This window comes from Glandiceps talaboti, chromosome 11, assembly GCF_964340395.1.
Source record: "Glandiceps talaboti chromosome 11, keGlaTala1.1, whole genome shotgun sequence".
Classification (NCBI taxonomy): Eukaryota; Metazoa; Hemichordata; class Enteropneusta; family Spengelidae; genus Glandiceps; species Glandiceps talaboti.
In genome coordinates, this window is record NC_135559.1 from 24,008,604 (window position 1) to 24,034,261 (window position 25,658).

Genomic DNA, 25,658 nt, shown 5'->3' on the forward strand with positions numbered 1-25,658 from the left:
TGTACAATTATAGTTGTCATGATTTTTAAATCAATTAATCAATCAATCAATCAAAATAATTTGTAGAGCAGCAAAATCCAGGCAAAGTTCTGTTCAGGGAAAACAAATTAACTTAAATAACTGAAACCTAGATATTTCAGCATAATACGAACAAGTTTCTGTGACAGGAGAATATGAATTATGGTTCTTCAAAATTTCCAGGAAATTTTTTGATGTAAAATTGCTAGATTTTGCTAATTATATATTCAAAATGGCCGGCATACCGGCACTGTACATATAAATACACATAACATTTTGGAGTTTTTCAAGTGTAACTCTGGTTTAATAGCACAAAATGAAAATAAATTTGTTCCAGTTACACATCAGTACTTCATTTACCTGTAGATAAAAAGTGATGTATAAATCTTGGTGTTTATCGATATCATGTCTATGTGGGCTGTATTTTCAACGAAAAATGAAAGTTGTTTTTGATGAGTTTTTGTCAAATTTGCCAGACCATATCTTTTGAACTACACATTGCAACCCTATGGAATTTTCTATAGTTATCATTTAAGTTGTAATCTTAGTGTAAAAATGCAGAAAGTTAATTTTATTGTTTTTATAGTTTCTTTGTGTTGTTTCTAAATCACTGGAAAATTAACAATCCTTAAAGTGTTCATAGACACTACCAACTGTGGAGTCTTTGACATGAATATACAATATGTAATAAAAGGTTTAAAACAGAATTTCTTTCAAGCTCAGTATAACTGACTGTTAAATAATAAAAGGTTTCATTAATTTTTTTGTCAAAATATCATTTTAGTCCCCGCCGGATGAAGTCCGGGACGGGGACTTATGGATTGGGTTCCGTCCGTCCATCCGTCCAGAGCCGTTTCGTGGAGATGCCTGGACCGATTTTTTAAAAACTTGGTACAGGGGCAACATACTATGGCATACATATGCACGTCAATTTGTTTCATGATACGATCCAATATGGCCGCCTAGCAGCCATTTTGTTTGCGAATTTTCCCTGTCCAAAGCCATAACTCAGACATGCTTGAACAGATCTCATTCAAAGTTGGTATTAGGACAGTGTTTAATGACATACATGTGCATATTCATTGTTGTCGTGATACGATCCAAAATGGCTGCTTGGCAGCCATTTTGTTTGCGAATTTTCCATGTCCAAAGCCATAACTCAGACATGCTTGAACAGATCTTATTCAAAGTTGGTATTAGCACAGTGTTCTATGACATACATGTGCATATCCATTTTTGTCGTGATACAATCCAATATGGATGGCTGCCTGCCAGCCATTTTGTTGGTGCATTTTTCATGTCCAAAGCCATAACTCAGACATGCTTGAACAGGTCCCCCACCCCCACCCCCTGTACCCGACCCAACCTTTATTGTTGAATGGTTTATTCTATGACATCATCTTGAAGAGTAGGCATGTCCCATGTCCAACTAGGAGACACAAAACCCAATCATAGCAGGGGCTATGTCATTCTCAATGACTTGTCACTGTTATGGCATTGGCTGAAAATATGCTGACTCAGCATTTTCTCCGCAAACCTTGGTTGTATTAAAATAATTATTATGTAATATTGATATCCACCAAATCATTGGAATTTAACCCTTTCAGACCTGACTTTATTTAACGAAAATCTGGTTAGATAGATAAAATTTAGCTATGCTCCCAGAAAGTTGAGGCAAAATGTTTAAAATTGCATGAAGGTTTATCCCCATGTCATTCTTTCTTTATACTGAATGCAGTGTGATGGGTTGAAACACAGACAGACTGGGACAAGCAGACAAGAGAAACAAAATATGTGGTCTGTCTGCAGTGTGTGAACTTAAGGGAAAATGACTACTGGTCATAAGGACCGACATGTAGCAAATGCTGCTGGTCCTTAAGGAAAACTGCTGGTCCATACTCAATGCAGTTCATGTTCACGACCTATATCTACACCCCACCCCCACCCCCATTTACAGATTAAATGATTTTGAACTTTAATATGATACAACATATCTTTAGATATAAAAGTAATTTAGAGAGTACAACGAATTGTTCACTATCCACTATTATTTCATACAATTTCCACTCACAGAGTCAAAAAATAATTTGGATGTAAATTTTGGATTCACATGTCAACCGAGTAATTTTTGACTCTGTGAGTAGAGATTTTCATTTGTAACTATGAACCCAGAGACTATGAATATTCATTCTCGCATAATCTGTTCCTATAGACTATAGTGGTCTGAGACTGAATGTATTCATTCCACCATAGAAATACATATCCATAGATTGTAGATAATATGGGTGAATGAATCAATAAATCTACATTATCTGCAATCTCTAAGAGATCACAGTCCTCTCCTTCCTCTCTGTACGATTCACTAAATTCTGCATCACATAATCCAAAGTCATATTCATCGTCTGTGGCAACAGCTGGTGTAGCTTTCCAACTCTAGGGAACGTAGACCCACAAATTCATCATAGCAGAAAGTTTTGTCGCATAACTATCCCTCTTGAAAACTGTTTATTTGCTTTATTTCAATTTCCATCCACACAGTGACACGGAGCGGTTTCGTCTTCCTTCAGTCTTTACAAATATGTAATGAAGCCCCCCCCCCCCCATAAAGCCCTACCCGTATACCCTACCGTGGTGTATATATTGAGTATCGTCTCTGACTGTTTGTGTAAGAAATCTGACCATGATGAAGAGAACTATGGCTAAACATGTCTTACAGTGCGAGTTTTTTTGACATGATATGGTAACTGTACTGTAATGTGTCATCCACTATGTACCCGTGTTTGGCATGATGCAGTAATTTTAACATTTCTAAATCTATACGTTGATTACAACATGACAGGACGTACATTATCGCATCAAATTGAAAGCAATCAGACTACGCATTTTTTTTACTGTTTTTACCAAAAAAAAACTATCGTACTGAAGATATTTTACGAAGTGTACCTGCCTTCTTTATTAGTTAAAACGCCATTTTCAGAGTAGTTTATATGTTTTCCGTCAGTTTGTTTTGATCATGGCCACAGACATGGGGAACTCCGGTAAACTGATCGGGAAACCCGCTAACATTTACCGGCTTTAATACCAGCCTTTAAAAAAACAGTGTCTGTTTCGTCTTCCTTCTAAATATCGCCACATACTTTATAAATGCAACGTGGAACTGTCTCAAACATGTTAAAAGTTTCATACACTTTACGACAATGATTAAATGATTGCGATATCATGGCGGAAAAAGACGCATGTGCTGAATGCGTAAAATGAATCTGCATGTCTAAGACGTTCTGATTAGACAAGACAACAATAATTAGAGAATTCAGCCAATCATGTGTTTGCTAACATAATTTCATAAAGTAAATGCTGTATGCTATGTCATATGTAGACATGATACCAACATTGGCAACAACACATAGCGAGCTAGCTCTGTGTCACTTGACTTGAACGAGATGTCGAGAGTAAAATAGGTAACACAAGATCAGATTCATGTAGGTGAAATTGGATATATCTTTGAATAAATGTTATTATTTACTCCAAATTTCAATCGGTCATGAGGACCGATACGTTGTTGTAATTCTGAAAAACTGTCGGTCCGAACGGAAATCTGTTGGTCTCGGGCCGAAGGACCAGCGTTAATTTCGCACGCTGTCTGTCTGTGATTATTTGTGCATTGTTCTCTGTGCATTGTTCTCTGTGCATGTACTTTGAGTTGTGTCATTATTACCATCCTTCTATAATTTGATACCCCCTTCCTAGAAAAGAACATCAATTCTTTCGGTACATGTACACCTTTCACTTGGATAATGAGTAGGTCAAAGTTGATTTTGTCTTTTATTTTTCTTAACAAACAAAATAAATTTGTTGGGATTGAAACTTCAGGGCATACTTTCTTCAAAACACCTGGCAGGGTCTTGGTAATGAATGTACCAAAATCTACGACAATGTACGCATAAAAAGTATAATTTTATGAAAATACTCAATTCGAAGGGCTACGCGTAGAAAGATCATCAATTCTCTGCATTGTGAACGTATCAGACAATGTGAAATACAGCTATCAGGATGGTAGATGATAAATAAAATTCACAAATCCATTAGAAATATAGCTATTATTAACATGAATACCTACATCTACTGCAACCAGGCAAATATTTTATTATATCTTCACATAAGGCTACACTATCATCTACATATGGACCTTCACTTGTACTACCAGTCATTTTGAGTAATTCAAACCACAATGCTGGAATCAACACAAAAGTTTTCGCTAGATAAACAATGTGTTCATGTCAACTAATTTTCATGAATTTCACAACAAACTAGTAAAATAACTGAAGTAGCCTGTCGTAAAGACTCATTTTGACAAAAACAGCATTAAACACCAAAAAATGTTGCTGAAACTTGACCGATCTACCAACCTGTCCTTGTCTTAAAATTCAACAAGGAACACACAAAAAGCATACACCTATACAAAAATGGTATGATCCCCTGGATGATTGTCAATTATGGTTATCCTAGCTAGATGTAAACACATGTTCCAGTAGTTCCATTTAAGAACAGGTAGCTCCAAGATGGAAAAAGTGGGTGCCACGGCATGTACAGTACAGATCGAACAGACATTTTTGAGGGTGGTGCGTTCAGCATGAAGTGGCAAGTTTATTGTTGTGATAGAAACTTTAAAACCCTTATATTCAATGAAATTTCTCACAACTATACAACAATTACTCTTCTTTATAATGCTTTTTTTCCAACAAGAAATTATGCAATATAAGCTGAGATACATATTTTCAAACTTTAGGGAAAGTGTAATGGCAACGTACTCGTGTACAGCGCGTTGTATCAAATGTCACACCATATCAGTATGGCTTTGACCACCCTATCAGATTGAGCAATTGATAAATGAATGAACAATAGATATACTGATAGCAAATCACAATCAATCACAATTGATAATGTCAGCCATATCTGTGGTATTGGCAAAGATGTCCAGTTTAGCTCCATTGTGATTTGTTGTAAGTATAGTCATTACTATGACATATATTGGATATAGATGACATAACTTCTAAAATCTTGTTATCTTACAGAAAGACCATGGTAGTAGTTTTGCATCATTTTTCCAACCCTTTGAGACAGCTCTATGGTTGTTGATAGGTTTAGCTGTACACATAGTAGCCCTGATTCTCTATGTATTGGATCGGTTTAGTCCATTTGGTCGTTTCAAGTCATCACAAAGCTCAGATGATCAAGATGCCTTAACGTTATCATCTGCAATGTGGTTTTCATGGGGTGTATTGTTAAACAGTGGAATGGGAGAAGGTATGTTGAGTGACTTAGTGCCTCAATGACTTAATGACACATAGTGACTTAATAATAAATAAATGACTTAATAACTCAGTGACTTAATGACAGACTTAGTGACCTGCTGACATAGTGACTCAATCACTAGTGACCTAATGACTTAGTGACTTCATGACTCAATGACTTAGTGACTCAATAACTTAGTGACTTAGTGACTCAATAACTTAGTGACTTAATGACTTGGTGACTTAATGACTTGGTGACTCAATGACTTAGTGACTCAGTGACTTTAAGTTAGTGTCATGTTTAACAGTTGACTGACAGAAGGCCTTGCAATGACAGTGACTTGATGACATAACTTAGTGTCTTGTTAAAAGTTGGTAAAAATCATGATGTGATTTTAAATGCATACTACTTCGCTTGTGTGTGGTGTTATATCAATGTACACAGAGTTGCTAATGATGGACACACACACACACACACACGTCAGAAGTAGATTTCAACCTGAACTGTTACAGTAACATATTTTTTCAGATTTTAAAATGTTTTCAATATTTGATCCATTGCTTTGCCTCTTATTGTGGTATTTATGTATATAATCTTCTAGGTAAAGTTTTAAAAATCTAAATCAATTTCGAAAACTTTAAACCCAATTTAGTGTTTGTGAATATACAGGTACACCACGGAGTTTAAGTGCTAGAGTACTTGGTATGGTGTGGGCAGGGTTTGCTATGATTATGGTGGCATCTTACACTGCAAACTTAGCTGCATTCCTTGTGTTGGACAGACCAGAATCTAGTATTACTGGAATTAATGACCCCAGGGTGAGTATCGCCATGTTACATGTTAAAATGATCTCAAGATTATGTGAAGACTATCTTGAATATATAAATGATTTTATGAACATACAAATTATAAATTGGAATAATAATGCCTGTAAATCCTTCTCCCCACAGAGTTAAAAGTATAAAGAATCACTGTGTTTCTATAGGTCTGTGCTAAGGGGAATAATTATGAAAGTGTTGTGAACAGTGTAGGAAAGCACTACATGTATATAAAAACTAATACATTATTGACGGCATTACTGAAATATTTTGAGATATCATTCCACAGTCACACACAGACACACACACACACACACACAGACACACACACACACACACACACTCACACACACACACACACATACATACATACATACATACATACATACATACATACATACATACATACATACATACATACATACATACATACATACATACATACATACATACATACACACACAATCTGACATTAATAATGACATTACCCATCCTTTTAGAAGCACTGTATTCAACAGGGACTACCCTTTGAAGTAACTAGAGTAAGTACAGAAGTAACACGGCTGATGTATTTATTAATATGCAGAAGTCATGAAGTTACTAATGAAATCCAATTTCATTCTTAAAAAACAAATTTATATTTGTGCAGTATGTGACATCAGGAATACATTTATGTGACTGATTTATAATGATATTGATGAGTACTGATAATGTAATAAAGTATGTGACTGATTTATAATGACATTGATGAGTACTGATAATGTAATAATTAAAGTATGTGACTGATTTATAATGACATTGATGAGTACTGGTAATGTAATAAAGTATGTGACTGATTTATAATGACATTGATGAGTTCTGGTAATGTAATAAAGTATGTGACTGATTTGTAATGACATTGATGAGTACTGATAATGTAATAAAGTATGTGACTGATTTATAATGACATTGATGAGTACTGATAATGTAATAAAGTATGTGACTGATTTATAATGACATTGATGAGTACTGATAATGTAATAAAGTATGTGACTGATTTATAATGATATTGATGAGTACTGATAATGTAATAAAGTATGTGACTGATTTATAATGATATTGATGAGTACTGATAATGTAATAATTAAAGTATGTGACTGATTTATAATGACATTGATGAGTACTGATAATGTAATAAAGTATGTGACTGATTTATAATGATATTGATGAGTACTGATAATGTAATAAAGTATGTGACTGATTTATAATGATATTGATGAGTACTGGTAATGTAATAATTAAAGTATGTGGCTGATTTATAATGACATTGATGAGTACTGGTAATGTAATAATTAAAGTATGTGACTGATTTATAATGACATTGCTGAGTATTGGTAATGTAATAAAGTATGTGACTGATTTATAATGACATTGCTGAGTACTGGTAATGTAATAAAGTATGTGACTGATTTATAATGACATTGATGAGTACTGGTAATGTAATAAAGTATGTGACTGATTTATAATGATATTGATGAGTACTGGTAATGTAATAAAGTATGTGACTGATTTATAATGACATTGATGAGTACTGATAATGTAATAAAGTATGTGACTGATTTATAATGACATTGATGAGTACTGATAATGTAATAATTAAAGTATGTGACTGATTTATAATGACATTGATGAGTACTGGTAATGTAATAAAGTATGTGACTGATTTATAATGACATTGATGAGTACTGGTAATGTAATAAAGTATGTGACTGATTTATAATGACATTGATGAGTTCTGGTAATGTAATAAAGTATGTGACTGATTTGTAATGACATTGATGAGTACTGATAATGTAATAAAGTATGTGACTGATTTATAATGACATTGATGAGTACTGATAATGTAATAAAGTATGTGACTGATTTATAATGACATTGATGAGTACTGATAATGTAATAAAGTATGTGACTGATTTATAATGATATTGATGAGTACTGATAATGTAATAAAGTATGTGACTGATTTATAATGATATTGATGAGTACTGATAATGTAATAATTAAAGTATGTGACTGATTTATAATGACATTGATGAGTACTGATAATGTAATAAAGTATGTGACTGATTTATAATGATATTGATGAGTACTGATAATGTAATAAAGTATGTGACTGATTTATAATGATATTGATGAGTACTGGTAATGTAATAATTAAAGTATGTGGCTGATTTATAATGACATTGATGAGTACTGGTAATGTAATAATTAAAGTATGTGACTGATTTATAATGACATTGATGAGTACTGATAATGTAATAAAGTATGTGACTGATTTATAATGACATTGATGAGTACTGGTAATGTAATAAAGTATGTGACTGATTTATAATGACATTGATGAGTACTGGTAATGTAATAAAGTATGTGACTGATTTATAATGATATTGATGAGTACTGGTAATGTAATAAAGTATGTGACTGATTTATAATGACATTGATGAGTACTGGTAATGTAATAATTAAAGTATGTGACTGATTTATAATGACATTGATGAGTACTGATAATGTAATAAAGTATGTGACTGATTTATAATGACGTTGATGAGTACTGATAATGTAATAATTAAAGTATGTGACTGATTTATAATGACATTGATGAGTACTGATAATGTAATAAAGTATGTGACTGATTTATAATGACATTGATGAGTACTGATAATGTAATAAAGTATGTGACTGATTTATAATGACATTGATGAGTACTGGTAATGTAATAATTAAAGTATGTGACTGATTTATAATGACATTGATGAGTACTGATAATGTAATAAAGTATGTGACTGATTTATAATGACATTGATGAGTACTGATAATGTAATAATTAAAGTATGTGACTGATTTATAATGACATTGATGAGTACTGGTAATGTAATAAAGTATGTGACTGATTTGTAATGATATTGATGAGTACTGATAATGTAATAATTAAAGTATGTGACTGATTTATAATGACATTGATGAGTACTGATAATGTAATAAAGTATGTGACTGATTTATAATGACATTGATGAGTACTGGTAATGTAATAAAGTATGTGACTGATTTATAATGACATTGATGAGTACTGATAATGTAATAAAGTATGTGACTGATTTATAATGACATTGATGAGTACTGATAATGTAATAATTAAAGTATGTGACTGATTTATGACATTGATGAGTACTGGTAATGTAATAAAGTATGTGACTGATTTATAATGACATTGATTAGTACTGGTAATGTAATAAAGTATGTGACTGATTTATAATGATATTGATGAGTACTGGTAATGTAATAAAGTATGTGACTGATTTGTAATGACATTGATGAGTACTGATAATGTAATAAAGTATGTGACTGATTTATAATGACATTGATGAGTACTGGTAATGTAATAAAGTATGTGACTGATTTGTAATGATATTGATGAGTACTGATAATGTAATAAAGTATGTGACTGATTTATAATGACATTGATGAGTACTGGTAATGTAATAAAGTATGTGACTGATTTATAATGACATTGATGAGTACTGATAATGTAATAAAGTATGTGACTGATTTATAATGATATTGATGAGTACTGGTAATGTAATAATTAAAGTATGTGACTGATTTATAATGACATTGATGAGTACTGGTAATGTAATAAAGTATGTGACTGATTTATAATGACATTAATGAGTACTGGTAATGTAATGTCAGTAGAAATCAAATTTATATATAGCGACTTGTTTGTAGTTGAGCGTAACAATAACTCATTTCGTATTCTGTTTTAATTTTTCAGTTACGAAATCCATCTGAGTTCTTCAAATATGCCACTGTGACTGGCAGTTCTGTGGAACAGTACTTTAAACGCCAAGTAGAATTGTCTACAATGTATAGATTTATGGAGGGTTATAATTATGGTACAGTGGATGAAGCCATTGATGCACTCAGAGCCAAGTAAGTAATTTATCCAAAAATTGGTTTTTAACCTCCCAAAGGGCACTGCCACTGGTTGTCCATCTGTGCATCCCTCTATTTTTGGTCATTTTTAGCACAAATGAATTGATAAGGTTCAGTAGTACTGTAGGCATGGCAAAGTGTCTGTCTGTCAGTCTGTCTGTCTGTCTGTCTGTTTGGCTGTGTGTGTGTGTGTGTCTGTGTGTCTGTGTGTCTGTGTGTCTGTGTGTTTAAATCTAATTCAAAAACTATTAAGTAGATTGCCCAGGAATTTAATGGAATGCATCTGGGGATGTGTATATGAAGCATTCATAATGTGATGATCATCAGCAATATGCAAATTAGGTCTTTATTGTTGAAAACAGTTTGACACAATTGGCCTTAGATACCATGACCATGCCCTTAGCAACAGTGAAATGATGATGCATATTACAAAGATAACAACAGAGGTGGGTAGGTAAGTTAATAAATATTCAAAAAAATGTATGCAAATATGCATATCAACAGCACCACTCCCTAGCAGCAGCTAAATGATGGTTTATATTGCAAAGATGAAAACTGGAAGGGGAGGCAAATTAATAAAGATTTCAAAAACGTATGCAAATATGCCTAGCAACAAGACCACGACCATAGCAACATCCAACTACACAGTTGTGCTACAGCACAGTTTTTTTGTTTATTTTATTTTATTTATTTATTTATTTATTTATTTATTTACACTTCATCCCAGGCAAGTCAAAATTACACAATAATAAAAACAAAATAACAATAGACTACAACAAGACAGAAAGACTAATATACATATACCCAAAACACTAGCAACAAGTAAACAGTAAAAATACAAAAACAACAACAAAAGATAGCCTGTAAATGGAATGGGCAAACAGGTGACAAGCAGCTCTACTAGTATCCACCCAACATCAAAAATACATCTAAAATAAATCATCCATTTCAATGACATGCAATATCCAATTTCATTCAAATTTGGCACAAAGGTGACATATCATAGAGAAAGTTTGCACATCACTTTGTTTGGTGACATATGCAAATTTGCCCAAATGGTAGACATGTTTGAGTTAACAAGCCTTCATAAAAAACATAGACCCACCCACCCCCACCCCCACCCCCACTGAATGAAGACATGATTTAAAAGATATTGGTGGTAACAAATAAACACTACAAGATGTATGTGATAATGCAGGGAATTACTGCATTTCAGTAACTGAACCTGAATATCCAGGTCTAGGTCAGAGGTCAGTGTCTGAAGAGAAACTTTAAACCTGGCAATATAGGGGTAGACACTTGAATGTAGCCTCCATGTATTAACATTTTTTGAGTTAATTGGTAAATCATGATTGTACACTACAAATATGACTGTCATTGAGTAAAAAGTGATATTATCACCAAAAGTAATGCATGCATATGTTAATCTGGTTCTGCATTATCTAAAAGACATTAGCCACACGTAATTGACATACAGTATCTGATTTCTTTCAAACCTGACACAAAGGTGACATATCATGTGGGACATATGCATGTCAGTTAGTTTTTAGCACAACTGAACTGTTCAGTAGTGCTATTGCGGTATATGTCTGTCTGTCTGTCTGTGTGTGTGTGTATGTGTGTGTTGTCTTTAGCTTACAATACAGTTCTGTGCATAACTGTCTTATTTTACAAGGCAACGATAACTAGTATGTTTTCTAACAGAATTGTCCTGTCTCTATGATGGGCCCCCAGTGACGCATACATCCCAAAAATTGCCTCCCCAGTGTCAAATATGGTGTCAAATAATGTGTTAACGTGATCTGTAACATTGGATGTACTACATTATAAACATAAGCATACATGGGCTTTCAAGTTTTAACTGATGTAAATTAAATTTTTGTTGAGTACTCGAATAAATTTATCATTCTTTGAATCTTGAATATTAAAATCTTTGACAATTGCATTCTGTTCTGTATTCTTTATTCACTGTGTTCCATTTTTAGCACAACTGAACTGAGGTTCAGTAGTGCTATAGGGATCGCCCGACGTCTGTCTGTCTGTCTGTCTGTCTGTCTGTGTGTGTGTGTGTGTGTGTGTATGTGTGTAAACAACTTAAAGTCGAAAACCGCTGAACCGATTGCCACGATATTTGGTGGGTCCATTACCTTGGGTGTCTAGTTGGGAAATTGTTCAAATCAAAATGATCGCATCACAGGTGTGTGATTTGGGTCAAAAAATGTGATTTTTGGTCAAAAAACTTAAACTCAGAAACTACTGGGCAGATTGGTGCGAAATTTGGTGGGAACATTCTTAAGGGGATGTAAAGTAAGATTTGTCCATGACGGGATGATTCCATCAGTGATATGCAAATTAGGGCTAAAAATGTGTCTTTTTGGTTAAAAATCTATAATTCCAAAACTACTGAGCAGATTGGGCTGAAATTTAACGGGAATGTATCTAGGGATGTATGGACAAAGAAATATTAAGCATACCATGATTCCATGAGTGATATGCAAATTAGGTGTAAAAATGTTCATTTTTGGTCAAAAACTTATATCTCAAAAAGTACTAAGTGAATGAGTTTGAAACTTGGTGAGATGTTTCTAGAAGTGTTATTCTATATTATTGCTTTTCCTCAAAAATCTTCAACTCTGAAATTACCCAGTAGATTGAGCTTAACTTTGTTGAGAATGTGTAGATTTGTCCTCATTAATAGCTGACACAGTGAGAACAGTACATTGTTAATTAACTATAATGTTTACTTTACTATTTCCTCTGGTGGTAAAGCCTGTAGCATGGCCAGTTTGGTTTATGACTTGATTATGTAATATGTTGTAAGACAGCTGTTTCATCACCTACCCATATAAACTGAATGTAGCTTGTGTTTAAAATATTACAATAAGACAACCAAGAAAGTTAAACATGTTACATTGGTAGGACTTGGTTCCAAATTGATTTTAAAAAATAAAGAAGTACAAAACCTTGTAGACACATCCCTTTAAAGTTTGATTAGGATGTTGCTATACTTGTCTTGTACACTTCCAACATAGGATGGCTGGATTATGATGATGGAAATTAGGTATGAAAATTTTGTTTTGGTTACAACTTTAAATCTTCAAAAAATTATATATCTATCATTGCCCTGAACATAAAGTTGTGCGGCAACGCAATATTTGCGCTATTTTTAGGTTGATTCTTTGTCATCCATCCATCAACTTAAATTTGGTATGTAGGTGTCATTTGATGAGCAAATATAAGTTTGTTCAAGACAAATTGATTGAGTCATTGTTATGCAAATTATGTCTAAAACAGAGTTTTGGGTAAAAATGCTTCAAAAACCTTCTCCAGAACTACTGGGCCAATTGACTAATTGCCTTGAGCACTGCCACTGTAGCCACACCCACTTTAGTTACCGTTGCTACTACGTTTTGCACAGTTTGTCATATGCAAAACATGGCGTCCAACATGGCGATTGCTGAAAAATACAATTCATAATTTGAGAGTTCTTTATCGTTCCACTGCCACCAAGGCAAAGGAGATGTATCATAGGCTTTCCTATGGTAGATACATCAGTGGAAATAATTTATTTTAGTTCGGGTAGTTTTCAATTCACCAAATTTTATTGAAGTCGGCTGAAGTCTGGGAAACCACATGGCAGATGCATATTGAGTTTATTTTATATCATAGCCGTCCCTGTTCCTGTAAAGATGGGTACGTATTTATTTCTTTCACTGGTATTTTCATTTGATTTCCACATTTCATAGCAATGCTTTTTGTTTTACAAAAAATTCCACTAGGTGACCGAGATAAACCATGAGATCTGAAGTACATTATGATTCACCATTGCATCATTACGATAATAATATTCACGAATAACAATATTGATATTGATGAAAAGATGGTTTGATTTGTATCTTCACTGGTTTTACATAACAATCACAAGTTTATTCCATCAAATTACAAGTAAATGCAAAAAGTAGAAACAACGCAATTTATAGTATTTTATGATATGAGAGGTTACTGGTGTCCTGGCCTGCATGGTGTGTAATTTGTTGATGTACGTGCAGTGTAGAGCCTAGAGGCGTAGGCAAACTGGGGAAAGCCCCCCAAAAAAACCTTGAATTTCAGAATTATTCATTTCAGTCGTGGTGATCGTAACCACAAAACTTAACAACCATATTTTCTGAAATAACGGTTGCCATCGATTAATCATACACTTTGCATGACAATGTAACTCTACTGTAATGTGTCTGGTCAGTGTTAACACTGAGGGGTGGCACTAAACAAGTTGTAGCTTTCCAAGAATGGATATTGCTTTATCTGCAGTCATCCTTTGCAGGCACACCACAATAACAAAAGTGAAACAGGCCAAGTGAACCAATATGAACTATGGGACAGTGAAGTCCATAGCAATAGAGACTCAAAAAATGCCTAGGCTATAGGCTAGAATTTATAAAGTTCATTTGCATACAACTACAATTTACAAGAAAGTAATTGATCTGGGTTTTTTTAGTATCATCTGATTTATTACATAATTGACGAAACATCCTTTTACTCAAACTTTTGACAAGGAAGAAACTTGAAACTCACTATTCATCAAATGATTTAATTATCTTACACCAAATATCAAATATCCTTAAAATGACAATAACAAGTCCAATGTGTTTTGTCTTTGATAATGTCTTGTAATATTTATAAACAGAAAAGAAAGTTCAAAGAAATTGTTACTATTGTCATGAGAATGGTGTAGCAAAGTATGAAAGGAGTTTTCATGTAGCTTGTAGAAAATATTGAAAACAAATAGTCTTTTTTGATTTTGATTTTTTTTTTCAACTTTTCAAAGTGTCACAACAGTGAGATATATATACATGATGTCTATGATGCATGACACGAGTATCAATTAATTACTTGTAATAAATTTACTGACAATCTGAATGAAGTACCATTTTTCATTTGTTTGACATATTGCTAAAATGTTACTACAAAGAGTTATATAGCCACAAATATAGTAATGTTGTCTCATTTTATAAAAAAAATTCCCTTTACTTTAATTTCTGGTGAAGGTCAACTTACTTTTACATGACTAAATTACTACACTATATCTAAATGAGAAATAAGGTACAAGGGGGAATGTACAAATTGAAATAGGCCACTACTGTACAAGTATAATTTTATATACTTTCCCATGCATATACAAATTGTCTTTGTTTTCTGTTTATATAATTTTATTTACATTTATACCTTGCATATTTGGTAGCTGTTACTTTCTTGTAAGAACATAGAATCAAGTATGGGCTGTTATGTCTTTGAAAGTGAGCTTCAATGTGAGTCGTGGAAACATCTAATTACTAAAATAATACTAAATACAAAAACACAAACTTTGGCTATCTTGGGGGCTACTCAGCACCATTTGCAGCTGGGAAGATCACCAGCAGGTGTAAGGAGTATATTTTACCTGGGGGGGAGCCTGGCAGGTGTCTGTTACCATAGCTACCTGGGGAGATACCTGGCAGACATAGGTAGGTGCTGAATTTGTACAGGGAAAATTTGAAGTGATCCGAAAAGAACACCTGGGATGAACCGGTAGGTGTCTGTTACTGTAGCTACCTGGGGAGATACCTGGCAGATATAGCTAAGGTGAGGAATTGTAACTGGGGAGAATTTATAATAAGCCAAGAAGAACACCTGGGGGAAACCCAGCTGGTGCCTTTAGCCTAGCCACCTAGGGAGATTCCGGCAGACATAGGTAAGGTAAATGAATTTGTATTTAAAATGAGCTGAATGTATAGTATTCAACAGACTGTAAACTGCATTGGGGTAATTGATGAACAAGGAGAAAAGGCCCAAAAGTATTGGAATGAATGAGTGCTGAGCATCATTAATGTAATGAATCCCCCCCAAGACAAAAACAAAAATATCGAATGTCAAAAGAAGTTCAAGAAGAAGCGTGGGTCAAGAGGAGGCCTAAAAATGAGACTGAAAAGAAGTGGTTGCAAACATCTGCTTCCCACTATAACTTTGTCTAATGTTCAATCTCTTCAAAATAAGATGGATGAACTAACAGCCTTTGACCTTAATTAGAGCCAACAGATTGTGAGAAAGCAATGAAACAATGTGGTGGAGGACTGTGTGCTTTTGTGATGAACAGGTGGTCGTCTCTGAGTTCACTGTGAAAGAGAAAGTATACACCCATGATTATGAGCTGTTAACTGTGTCATTTCGACCCTTTTACCTGCCATGTGAATTCAACAAGGTAACTATTATCATGGTGTATGTACCAGGCCCTGATATTAAAACAGCTGCAGAGAAAATTACAGACCCCTACAAGGAAGTCATCAAAGGATCTCCTGATCATCCTGTTCTTATTATCGGTAATTTTAATCAATGTGATCTGTCATCCAGTCTTCCTACTTTACAACAGTACGTCACAGTGCCTACCCATCTTGATAGTACCATCCATTTATGCTATGGAAATATTCCTAATGCTTATCATTCAATTGCAAGACCTGCTCTTGGACATTCTGACCACAATGTAGTGCACCTACTTCCCAAATATAGACAAACATTGAAAACTGTCAAACCATGCATTAAATCATTACAGATATGGTCTCCTGATAATATAGATGAACTTAAGAACTGTTGTGAAATAACTGATTGGAGCATTTTCATAGAGATGTGTTCAGATCCACAGGAATTGGTTGATACCGTTTCCTGTTATGTGAAATTGTGCGAAAATGTTGTTAAGACCAAATCAGTCCGTGTATTTCCTACTAATAAGCCTTGGGTAGCTAAAGAGCTGAAAGAGTATCGAATGAAAAGAAAGACGCATTTCTTAAAGTAATAAGAAAGACTATAGGGAGAAAGAGAAAGAGTTCAGAAGTCAAGCTGGTATTGCCAATCGTAATTATAAATGTAAGGTTTAGGAAAGGTTTAAATCTGGTCATGCTAAATGTGCTTGGGACGGACTTAAAATCATGATGGGGAAGAAACAAGCTAAACAGCTTGTCCCTTTCTGTTCAGATCCATCTACCATGGCCAACGATCTGAATACATTTTATGCTCATTTTGATACTAAACTAACATTATTCTTTGGTTACGTTACTTTTTAAGTGATCACCACAACTCGTTAATGTAAGTAGTCACATTTCAGATGAGATTGTTTTAAACATTGGTGCCCCACGGGGTTGTGTGCTATCTCCAACCCTTTTCTCGAGCTACACTGATCACATGAGGTGTAATACTGCAATTACTTGTCTTTTTAAATTTGCTGACATGTCTCTTGTTGGCTTACTTAAAGATGAAGATTCCTTAGCTGGTTATTTTTGTAAGATTGGAATTTTAACAAACTGGTGTAAAGAAAGTTTCTTAGAAATGAATGTCAGTAAAACAAAAGAACTGGTTGTTGGCTGTAAATGTGATGAATTTTCACCTGTTTTAATCAATGACAATCCTGTTGACATAGTAACAGGCTTTAAATATTTAGGGTCTTTTATGGATGAAAAAGTATACTTCAATATGAACACAGATCATATCACAAAAAAAGCCCAACAGAGAATGTATCTCCTGAGGAAACTCAGATCCTTCAAAGTGTCCTTCAATTGGATTCTAGGACAACTGCCCCCCCCCCCCCCCCCAGGCAACTGCCCCCGGACAATTGCCCCCAAAGGACAACTGCCCCCAGACAATTGCCCGAAGGCCAACTGCCCTCCCAAACTACTGCCCCGAACGAAAAAAAGCTAGTATTACAGATGAACGGGTTTGTCATTCATTAAAAAGTCACCATCGGCAACTTACCGCCACAATTTGCATACATAATACTCACTACATTCACATATTTTACTCTATTGTCATCTGTGATAATTGTTACGTCATTCATAAAAGTCGGCATGATGATTTAACTTACCGCCGTAATTCACATAATTTTCTGGAACATTCTTCTCCTCTTTTCAACCAGTTAACAATTCTCGACGTGTTTAAGTTACACAAGTATTTAGTAGGTGTTTTTGTTTACGATTTAATACACAATAATTTACCACACTCTATAACCGATTATTGCACGCTGTTGAATTATGAATACAATACACGACAGAAGGCTCAGGGCAATTTATGTATTCCTCCAGTGAAGACATCAGTTGGACAACAATCATATACAAGTGTAACTACATTGAACGACATCAAATACAATATCAGGAAGGAACCAACACGACATAGTTTCAAGTGGTTACTTTTTTTGTCCTTTAATACTTTTTTATTATTTGTAATTTAAATATACATCACAATGAAAACAATCACAGACAAAGGGAAAAAAAGGACTATGACAATAGACAAAGCGGACATAAAGACAAACACAACAGATGTGCGAGTTCACATGTTCATAAAACTAGAGGCATAAATCTATTCCATTTTGATTTAAAGTTTTTGTCACTCATGACTTTTTGTTCAATTATCACCACTTCCTTAACTTTCTGAATAAAATAATGTATAGTTAGTCTGACTCTTGTATAGCGGCTAGCGCACAATTGATATTTGCCGAGGAGAATTAAATGGTTCAGCGCAGTCATACTACTCGGAAGGCCAAACATCACTGACTTACAAGATAACTTAACATAATAATTTGTTAATTTCCTTTTTATAAGAGATTCTAGCTCTTTCCAAAAGAGCTTTGCAATCTCGCAGTGCCAGAAAAGATGTTCAAGGGTTTCTTGTTGACCACAACTATTACAGTCGTGATTATTTTGTATCCTAATTTGGAAGAGATAAACATTAGTGGCCAAAATATGATGGAGGACCTTAAATTGGAAAACACGAAGTTTTTCTTCATTTGTAGTTTTGTAGGGTAGAGCCCAGACTTGTTTCCAGTCTATAATATTGTCGTTTTCTTTAACATAGTCCATACTGCTAAATGTCTCCTCCGAAATAGGGCTACTGAATTTTTTGTCCAGTAAAAGCTTATAGAAGTTCTTTGTTTTACTTTTTCCGACACTGACGGCAATTCGTTCTTTAACATTCGTTTCTGATACATAGCTACCATCAAGAATAAGATCTTTCCAACTTTTAGGTATAGCATGAATAAGACCTACGTAAGTAACAAAATCAGTAGACACTCCATATTTGTTTATGAAATTTTCATACGTCAGAAATTTACCCTGTTCATCTAACAAGTCTTTTACTTAGTGTATCCCTTCATTTAACCAATTCTTGTAGCAGACGGATTTACCATCTACTAAAATATATTTATTGTTCCAGAGTATTTCTGAGGTAGCCTCTAGCAAATCAATCGGAGCACTGTAATTGCTTATCTCTGTCAAAAATACAAGAATGTCCTTATAAAATTGTGGAAAATCAATTGTCATCTTGTGGACAAGTGCAAAGTGGTTACTTAAAATGGATTTACTAAAAGAATATATCAATCAATCGATGCAATTTGTATAGCGCCAATTCCACTATGACAAGAGTTCAAAGGCGCTGTACAGTCAAAATGTTTTAGAAAACAGGTAAGTCATTAAGTGTTTTTTAAATGTGCTAATTGTAACTTGTTCGCGAATTTCAATATAGCATAGTTGGCATTCTTTACCAAACTCTCATCACTTGTAAAATGACTGGGATTTGGGTGGGGGTGGGGGAGGGAGAGTGTTCAGTAACACCTGTGAATGTTTAACTATTATTAACTCGGTGAGTATCAATCTGCTAAGACAGTGCTCTATACCGCAGTGGCAGAGCGTAATAGTTCAAGCCAAAGTAAAAGAATACTAAGTTATGTAACTGTCTGTGATAATTGTTACGTCATTCATAAAAGTCGGCATGATGATTTAACTTACCGCCGTAATTCACATAATTTTCTGGAACATTCTTCTCCTACGAAACGAGTTCAAGCCAAAGTAAAAGAATACTAAGTTATGTAACTGTCGCGTGAAGGACACATGTCCCCTGGACGGGAAATGTTTACAAAAGAGCGTGGTATACCAGGCAACAGTTCAGCGTAAAGACACCAATATCCGCGAAACGTATGTCAGACTTACTGAAAACGAGTTCAAGACACGGTACAGGAACCACACAGCTTCATTCCGCAACAATTTGTCAAGAAACTCAACAGAACTAAGTAAGTATGTATGGTTTCTTAAGGATAAAGAAATTGATTACGACATCACATGGAAAATTATCGCACGCGCCAGTCAGAGATGTAATCTCTGCATAACTGAAAAGTATATTATAATTTGTCAACCTCATCGTTGCACTCTAAATAAACGGAATGAACTTGTGTCGTCGTGTAGGCATAGACATAAATCATTATTGCAGAACAATTAACTATGCAAATACGCTATGTTACTAGGTAGATATTCCCTGTTAGGAACTTTAGAATAATAGATTTTAACGGTAAGGAAACGCAGATACTATATTCCATTCTACCCCTGATGAGTGAGGAATACACACCTCACGAAACAGTTCTGTAGGGTCTATAGCATATAATTTGGTTCAAATTTTCAAAACCTGTATATATACATATGAATCGTATGAAACGACCCAGTTTGCTAAATCTTTCTGTTTCATATAGACATTATATATATATATATATATATATATATATATATATATATATATATATATATATATATATATATATATATATATATATATATATATATATATATATATATATATATATATATATATATATATATATATATATATATATATATATATATATATAATGTCTATATGAAACAGAAAGATTTAGCAAACTGGGTCGTTTCATACGAATGCGAGAGGCGTCGACATTTCAACTGTAAGGCCAAAGTAAAAGTTTGTGACGATGAAATAATTGGTATGGTAAATGAACACATCCATGCTGCAGATGTTCAACGCATAGAAGTTCTTAGAGTCAAGCAGCAAGTTAAGAGGAAGGTGACTGAAACAGAGGAGACAGCACAACAAATCATCACCCAGGTTGCAGAGACTATATATAATGAATGACAAACCCATTCATCTGTAATACTAGCCTTTTTTCCGTTTAGGGGCAGTTGTCCCTCGGGGGCAGTTGTCCGGGGGAGGGGGGGGGGGAGAGTTGTCCACCGGGGGCAGTTGTCCAGGGGCAATTGTCCGGAGGGCAGTTGTCCTGTTACCCTTCAATTGGTGTATAGATCTCTCATTGAGCGTGTGCTGTCCTTTAATATTGCACTTTGGTATGGCAATTTGACAGTAAAGAACAGAAGTAAGCTTTCTCGCATTGTCAACATCGCTGAAAAAGTCATCGGTAGCAAGCAATCTTCTCTTTGTCACTTGCATCAGTTGTCAGTAAAAAGAAGGGCATCAAAAATAGTTAATGACCGGACACCAGAAACTTCCCTCTGGACGTCATTACAGGGTTCCATTTGCAAAAAAGAACTTGAATGTTTAAAAATTCATTCTTACCATCAGCAGTGACCATTTTGAACACAATGTGACAGCCTCAAGTGAACGTTTATGTCATTATGTAAATATACTATTTCTGTTTTCATTGCTGTAAATTATGTGTATTTTTGTAACATTTGCTAACGAGTCTGCTGAAGACAACTTTCTTTGTTTTTATATGCAGACAATAAAGTTTGAATTGAATTGAATTGAATTGAAGACAGTGTCAGTTATCAGGGAATAGTGTAGACCAACAAAGGTAGACTAAAAGACTGATAAGCCTTCAGATGCAACATAAAATACACTATGTGTTAGTAATGCTGAGTTGAGCTTGCTGAATGTGTTGTTTAGCAATTATCCATATATATAGACAAATTTACAGTGTTCTCTGTACCAGGCTTGAACTAAACTGAGGCTTTCAACATGTGTTTGCTAATGTGAATAAAGGATTCTAAATGGGAAAATTATGCATAGCACTTAATTAGTCTTCATATCATTGACTGCAAGATAACCACAGTTCTACATGTATTTGACCACATAGTAAACAATCTGACTAATTCCTGTGATGTCATTACATAATGTTCTGAAATGACGTACATGTACATGTACATCCCAAATGAGCTGTGTGAATATTTGATACATTTCTTGTGTAAATGTGCGTTTGTCAGCAAATCTGCAGAGGAATGAACTCTCCAGGCTTACGAAAAATATTCTGTATAAACTAAAATTAATACAATTTGTTTATTCATATATTTTGGGTGGTTAATTGCTGTTGCAGAAGAAATTTATCACATTTCTTGCTTTGCTTATTTCAATAAAAAATTTACTGAAAATGAAATGGATCAAATACACAAGTAGTGATGTAAAATATTGTAACAATACAAACTTTGATTTTGAGCCGTGTCAATGGTATTTACAAATTCTGATATCTAGTTGCAATCGTGTTGCTTGACATTTTTGTTTTGTATCTGGATTCACTAAAGCAAACAGGAAATACACTTAGAGATAGAAAGACCTCTTACTCCACCTAAAAGAAATTTGATAACTTCTTTGTCAAAGTGGTAATAGTATAAACAGTCAAAATAAAATGGTAGTTATTAAAATGCTAGCTCTGGATGTATATGCTACAAAGTTCAACACGTCTTCAAGATGTGTCGAACCTCATAGCACATACATCCAGGGCTACTAAAATGCATATATAGCCTATGTAGGCCCAACAATATTACATAATTATATGTTCACCATTAAAATATATCACATTATGATAAAAATTCAGTTATTGCTGTAATCCCTGAAACAAAGGAGTAGATATGTAAATGGAGAAAAGTGAATATAAAATATAAACAATAAATAAAGTCTCATGCAGGTCACCCTTGTGTGTCATTCCCATCAAAAGGTAACAAATTCACACGATGAGACTTAAATTTCTTTCAAAGGGCAACATGCGAGAAGGCCATTAAAAAAATGAAGAAATGGTTTCATTGCTGTTATCAAACTATGTCCCTGCACATTTCCAGTAAAATTTCATTTCGTTCTTATTTTAACCTGTCAAACCATGGATGTAGTACTAGTATGGTTCAAACACATGTCGCACCATTCACTGCATGTACTCGTACTCTTACAAGTTTGACTGTCAACAATGGACTCTTTGAGAAAGGAATGTTTTAAATTAGCATTAGATGTCAAAATATACAATCATGAAGTCTTAGCTGAGTCTAAAATTTGGCACACAGAAAGCATGGGGTACACCAGCAATAACTGTGCATGTGAATGACTGTATCAAGCAGAAGCAGAGAAAACGCATACAAAAACCTGGTCCAGTCAGAACTAGATTTAGAAGGAACACAATGTTGCTCAGCACGATTCATCACACACAATTACAATCCTAGAGCCAGTGTCAAAGACTTGCTGCATAATTTACAATGGGAACCACTTGAAAATCGAAGAACCAAACTCAGACTAACGACTATTTACAAGGAAGTTCACACAGATCTAGAAGACAAAGTACCGGTCCACACATTCTGAACGAACCACCACTCAATAAAAACTGCTACCAATATTCCCTGTATCCAAGAACCATCCGCGAATGGAATTTGCTACCGCCCACTATCCATGCTGCCAAGAACATTAATGCCTTCAAAACATTTGCTACAACAAGTTAACTTACAAGACCTGATAACCAGAGCTCACCATAAACTGTGAACATTTAACAGGACATCATTTCCACACTGACCTGTGCACGATAACCACAAGGTGTTTTGCACGGTATCATGCAGAAGCAGACTGGGTACACCATATTACACATATATGCCATAAATTATGTGACTGTACGTCTGCGTTTGTACACCAGAAACTACGGCAATATCGTACGTGGTATGGCCAATATTTAATTCAGCCACCACCATGACTGGCAAGATTTAGCACTATTGACAGGCAAATTTTGGGCTTCCACAAGGAAGGTTTTGTATTAGGGGTTGAAAAGTCTGTGTGTGTGTGTGTCGTATCACCATTTTCTAAAAAAAAACAGCTGGCTGAATTCAAACGAAATTTGGTAAATGAGTTCCGTAGGGTAATGGCAAGAACTGATTAGGTTTTGGTAAAAATCCCATGAATATTAATGAGCAATTTATGTAATTTATGGTTTTCAGTAATTAGCCTATATCTCAAGAATGCAAGCTTCAAATTCATTACAACTTGGTACACACATTTGCAATACCAAAGCGCATCAGTCCTAAAATATTATCAATTTAGCTTGTAGTTTTAATAAGATATTGGGATATTTCGGTAATTAGATGCAGTGGCCACACAAAAGAAAGTTGTTGTTTTTGGTCAAGAAACTTTGCCTAAAATGGTGTGACAATGCGAACTTTTTTGTTAATTGTTCATGATTAGTTCTGCAGTTGTCTTCTCTGAAGCAGCAATTAATGTAGGGAGAGTTATTTTGTGTTTTCCCATGGATCTGCAGTCTGCATTGGCTGGACAAGCATTAGAAAAAAGAAGATCGACACGGGGTGCAAACTCACCAGAAAACAATTCTTTTTTTTCTTGACCATAAAATAAGTTTACAATGGGTGCGAAGTTCACAAACAGGTGAAATATTTATCATCAATAATATTTATCGTTTCAATTTCATCAAATATGGACAGTTTCAAATTTCACACACTAATGCGCAGATGAATAAAGAGAAATCATGGCTTTTTAGATTTTCGATTAGAAGTTTAGGAAGTATTATATTGACCTCGAACCATCTCCTTTTTTACCATGTTCTTTCCTGATTTCTCTCGATAGCAAACTACTGCTGTTTATTGCAAGGCTTGTAATCATTTATCTCGGTATCTCAGGAAATAAATACACTCACGTATTTATCAAGCCTATGAAGAAAATTTCACAGCAATGTATCTATATAATTAGTGTACAATAAGGGTGCGCCACTCAACAAAATTTCACAGCAATGTATTAATTAGTGTACAGTGAGGGTGCACCACTCAACAAAATCTTGACAATTTTCCCATAGTGATTAAAGGTGTGTGAAATAGTCTACATGCAACAAGTAGACAAACTGTCTTGTAAACTCATTGTGGGACAGAAGGAAGTTCAACACGCAAATTTTGTTTATTATTTGCTATGGAAACGAGTATGCATATCACAGGTATGTAGGGGATCACAAAAGCCGAGTGAAGTCGAAGATAGCAAGCTTTCCTGTGCTGAGGAGGCGGGCATTTGAACACCATTTTTGACAACTAACTTTCATTGGGACTTGAAAAATCACAGATTTAGAGCTAAATTTCTTGCATAAATCATGAAATTGCAAGACTACCCATACGGAAGGCATTCAGTTTAAATCTGGTATGAATAGAATGATGAAATAGTTTGACTCACAGTAGTATCAACATACGTACCTCAGAATAAATGCATGTAATGACTGTCCATCTTCTTAATTAAGTAGGTCAACATTGTCAATATTTTTCGGCTTCAGAAAGTGTAAAAATAAGATTCAACTTCTCTATCCTTTGGGATAGTGATCATATATATTATACCGATCCCATGACCAGCATTTCACGATAATTTCAATGTTTGTAAGCAAATTTTATATACGAGAACCGACCGTAAGGTCAAGGCCCTGGCATTCAATACACGCTGATAAACTATGACAGATTGCTTTGTTTGTCGTAGGCTGTGACACGTGCA

At 34.5% G+C, this 25,658-nt stretch overlaps 1 protein-coding gene across 1 annotated transcript in view; it reads left to right on the forward strand.

Moving 5' to 3' along the window:
- LOC144441941 (glutamate receptor ionotropic, NMDA 1-like) overlaps window positions 1-25,658 on the forward strand; it is a 166,961-nt gene that overhangs the window by 128,768 nt on the left and 12,535 nt on the right. The window contains exons 10-12 of the mRNA XM_078131207.1: window positions 5,091-5,322; window positions 5,980-6,128; window positions 9,940-10,097. Coding sequence (XP_077987333.1) covers window positions 5,091-5,322; window positions 5,980-6,128; window positions 9,940-10,097 — 539 coding nt within the window. The remainder of the gene's footprint in view (window positions 1-5,090; window positions 5,323-5,979; window positions 6,129-9,939; window positions 10,098-25,658) is intronic.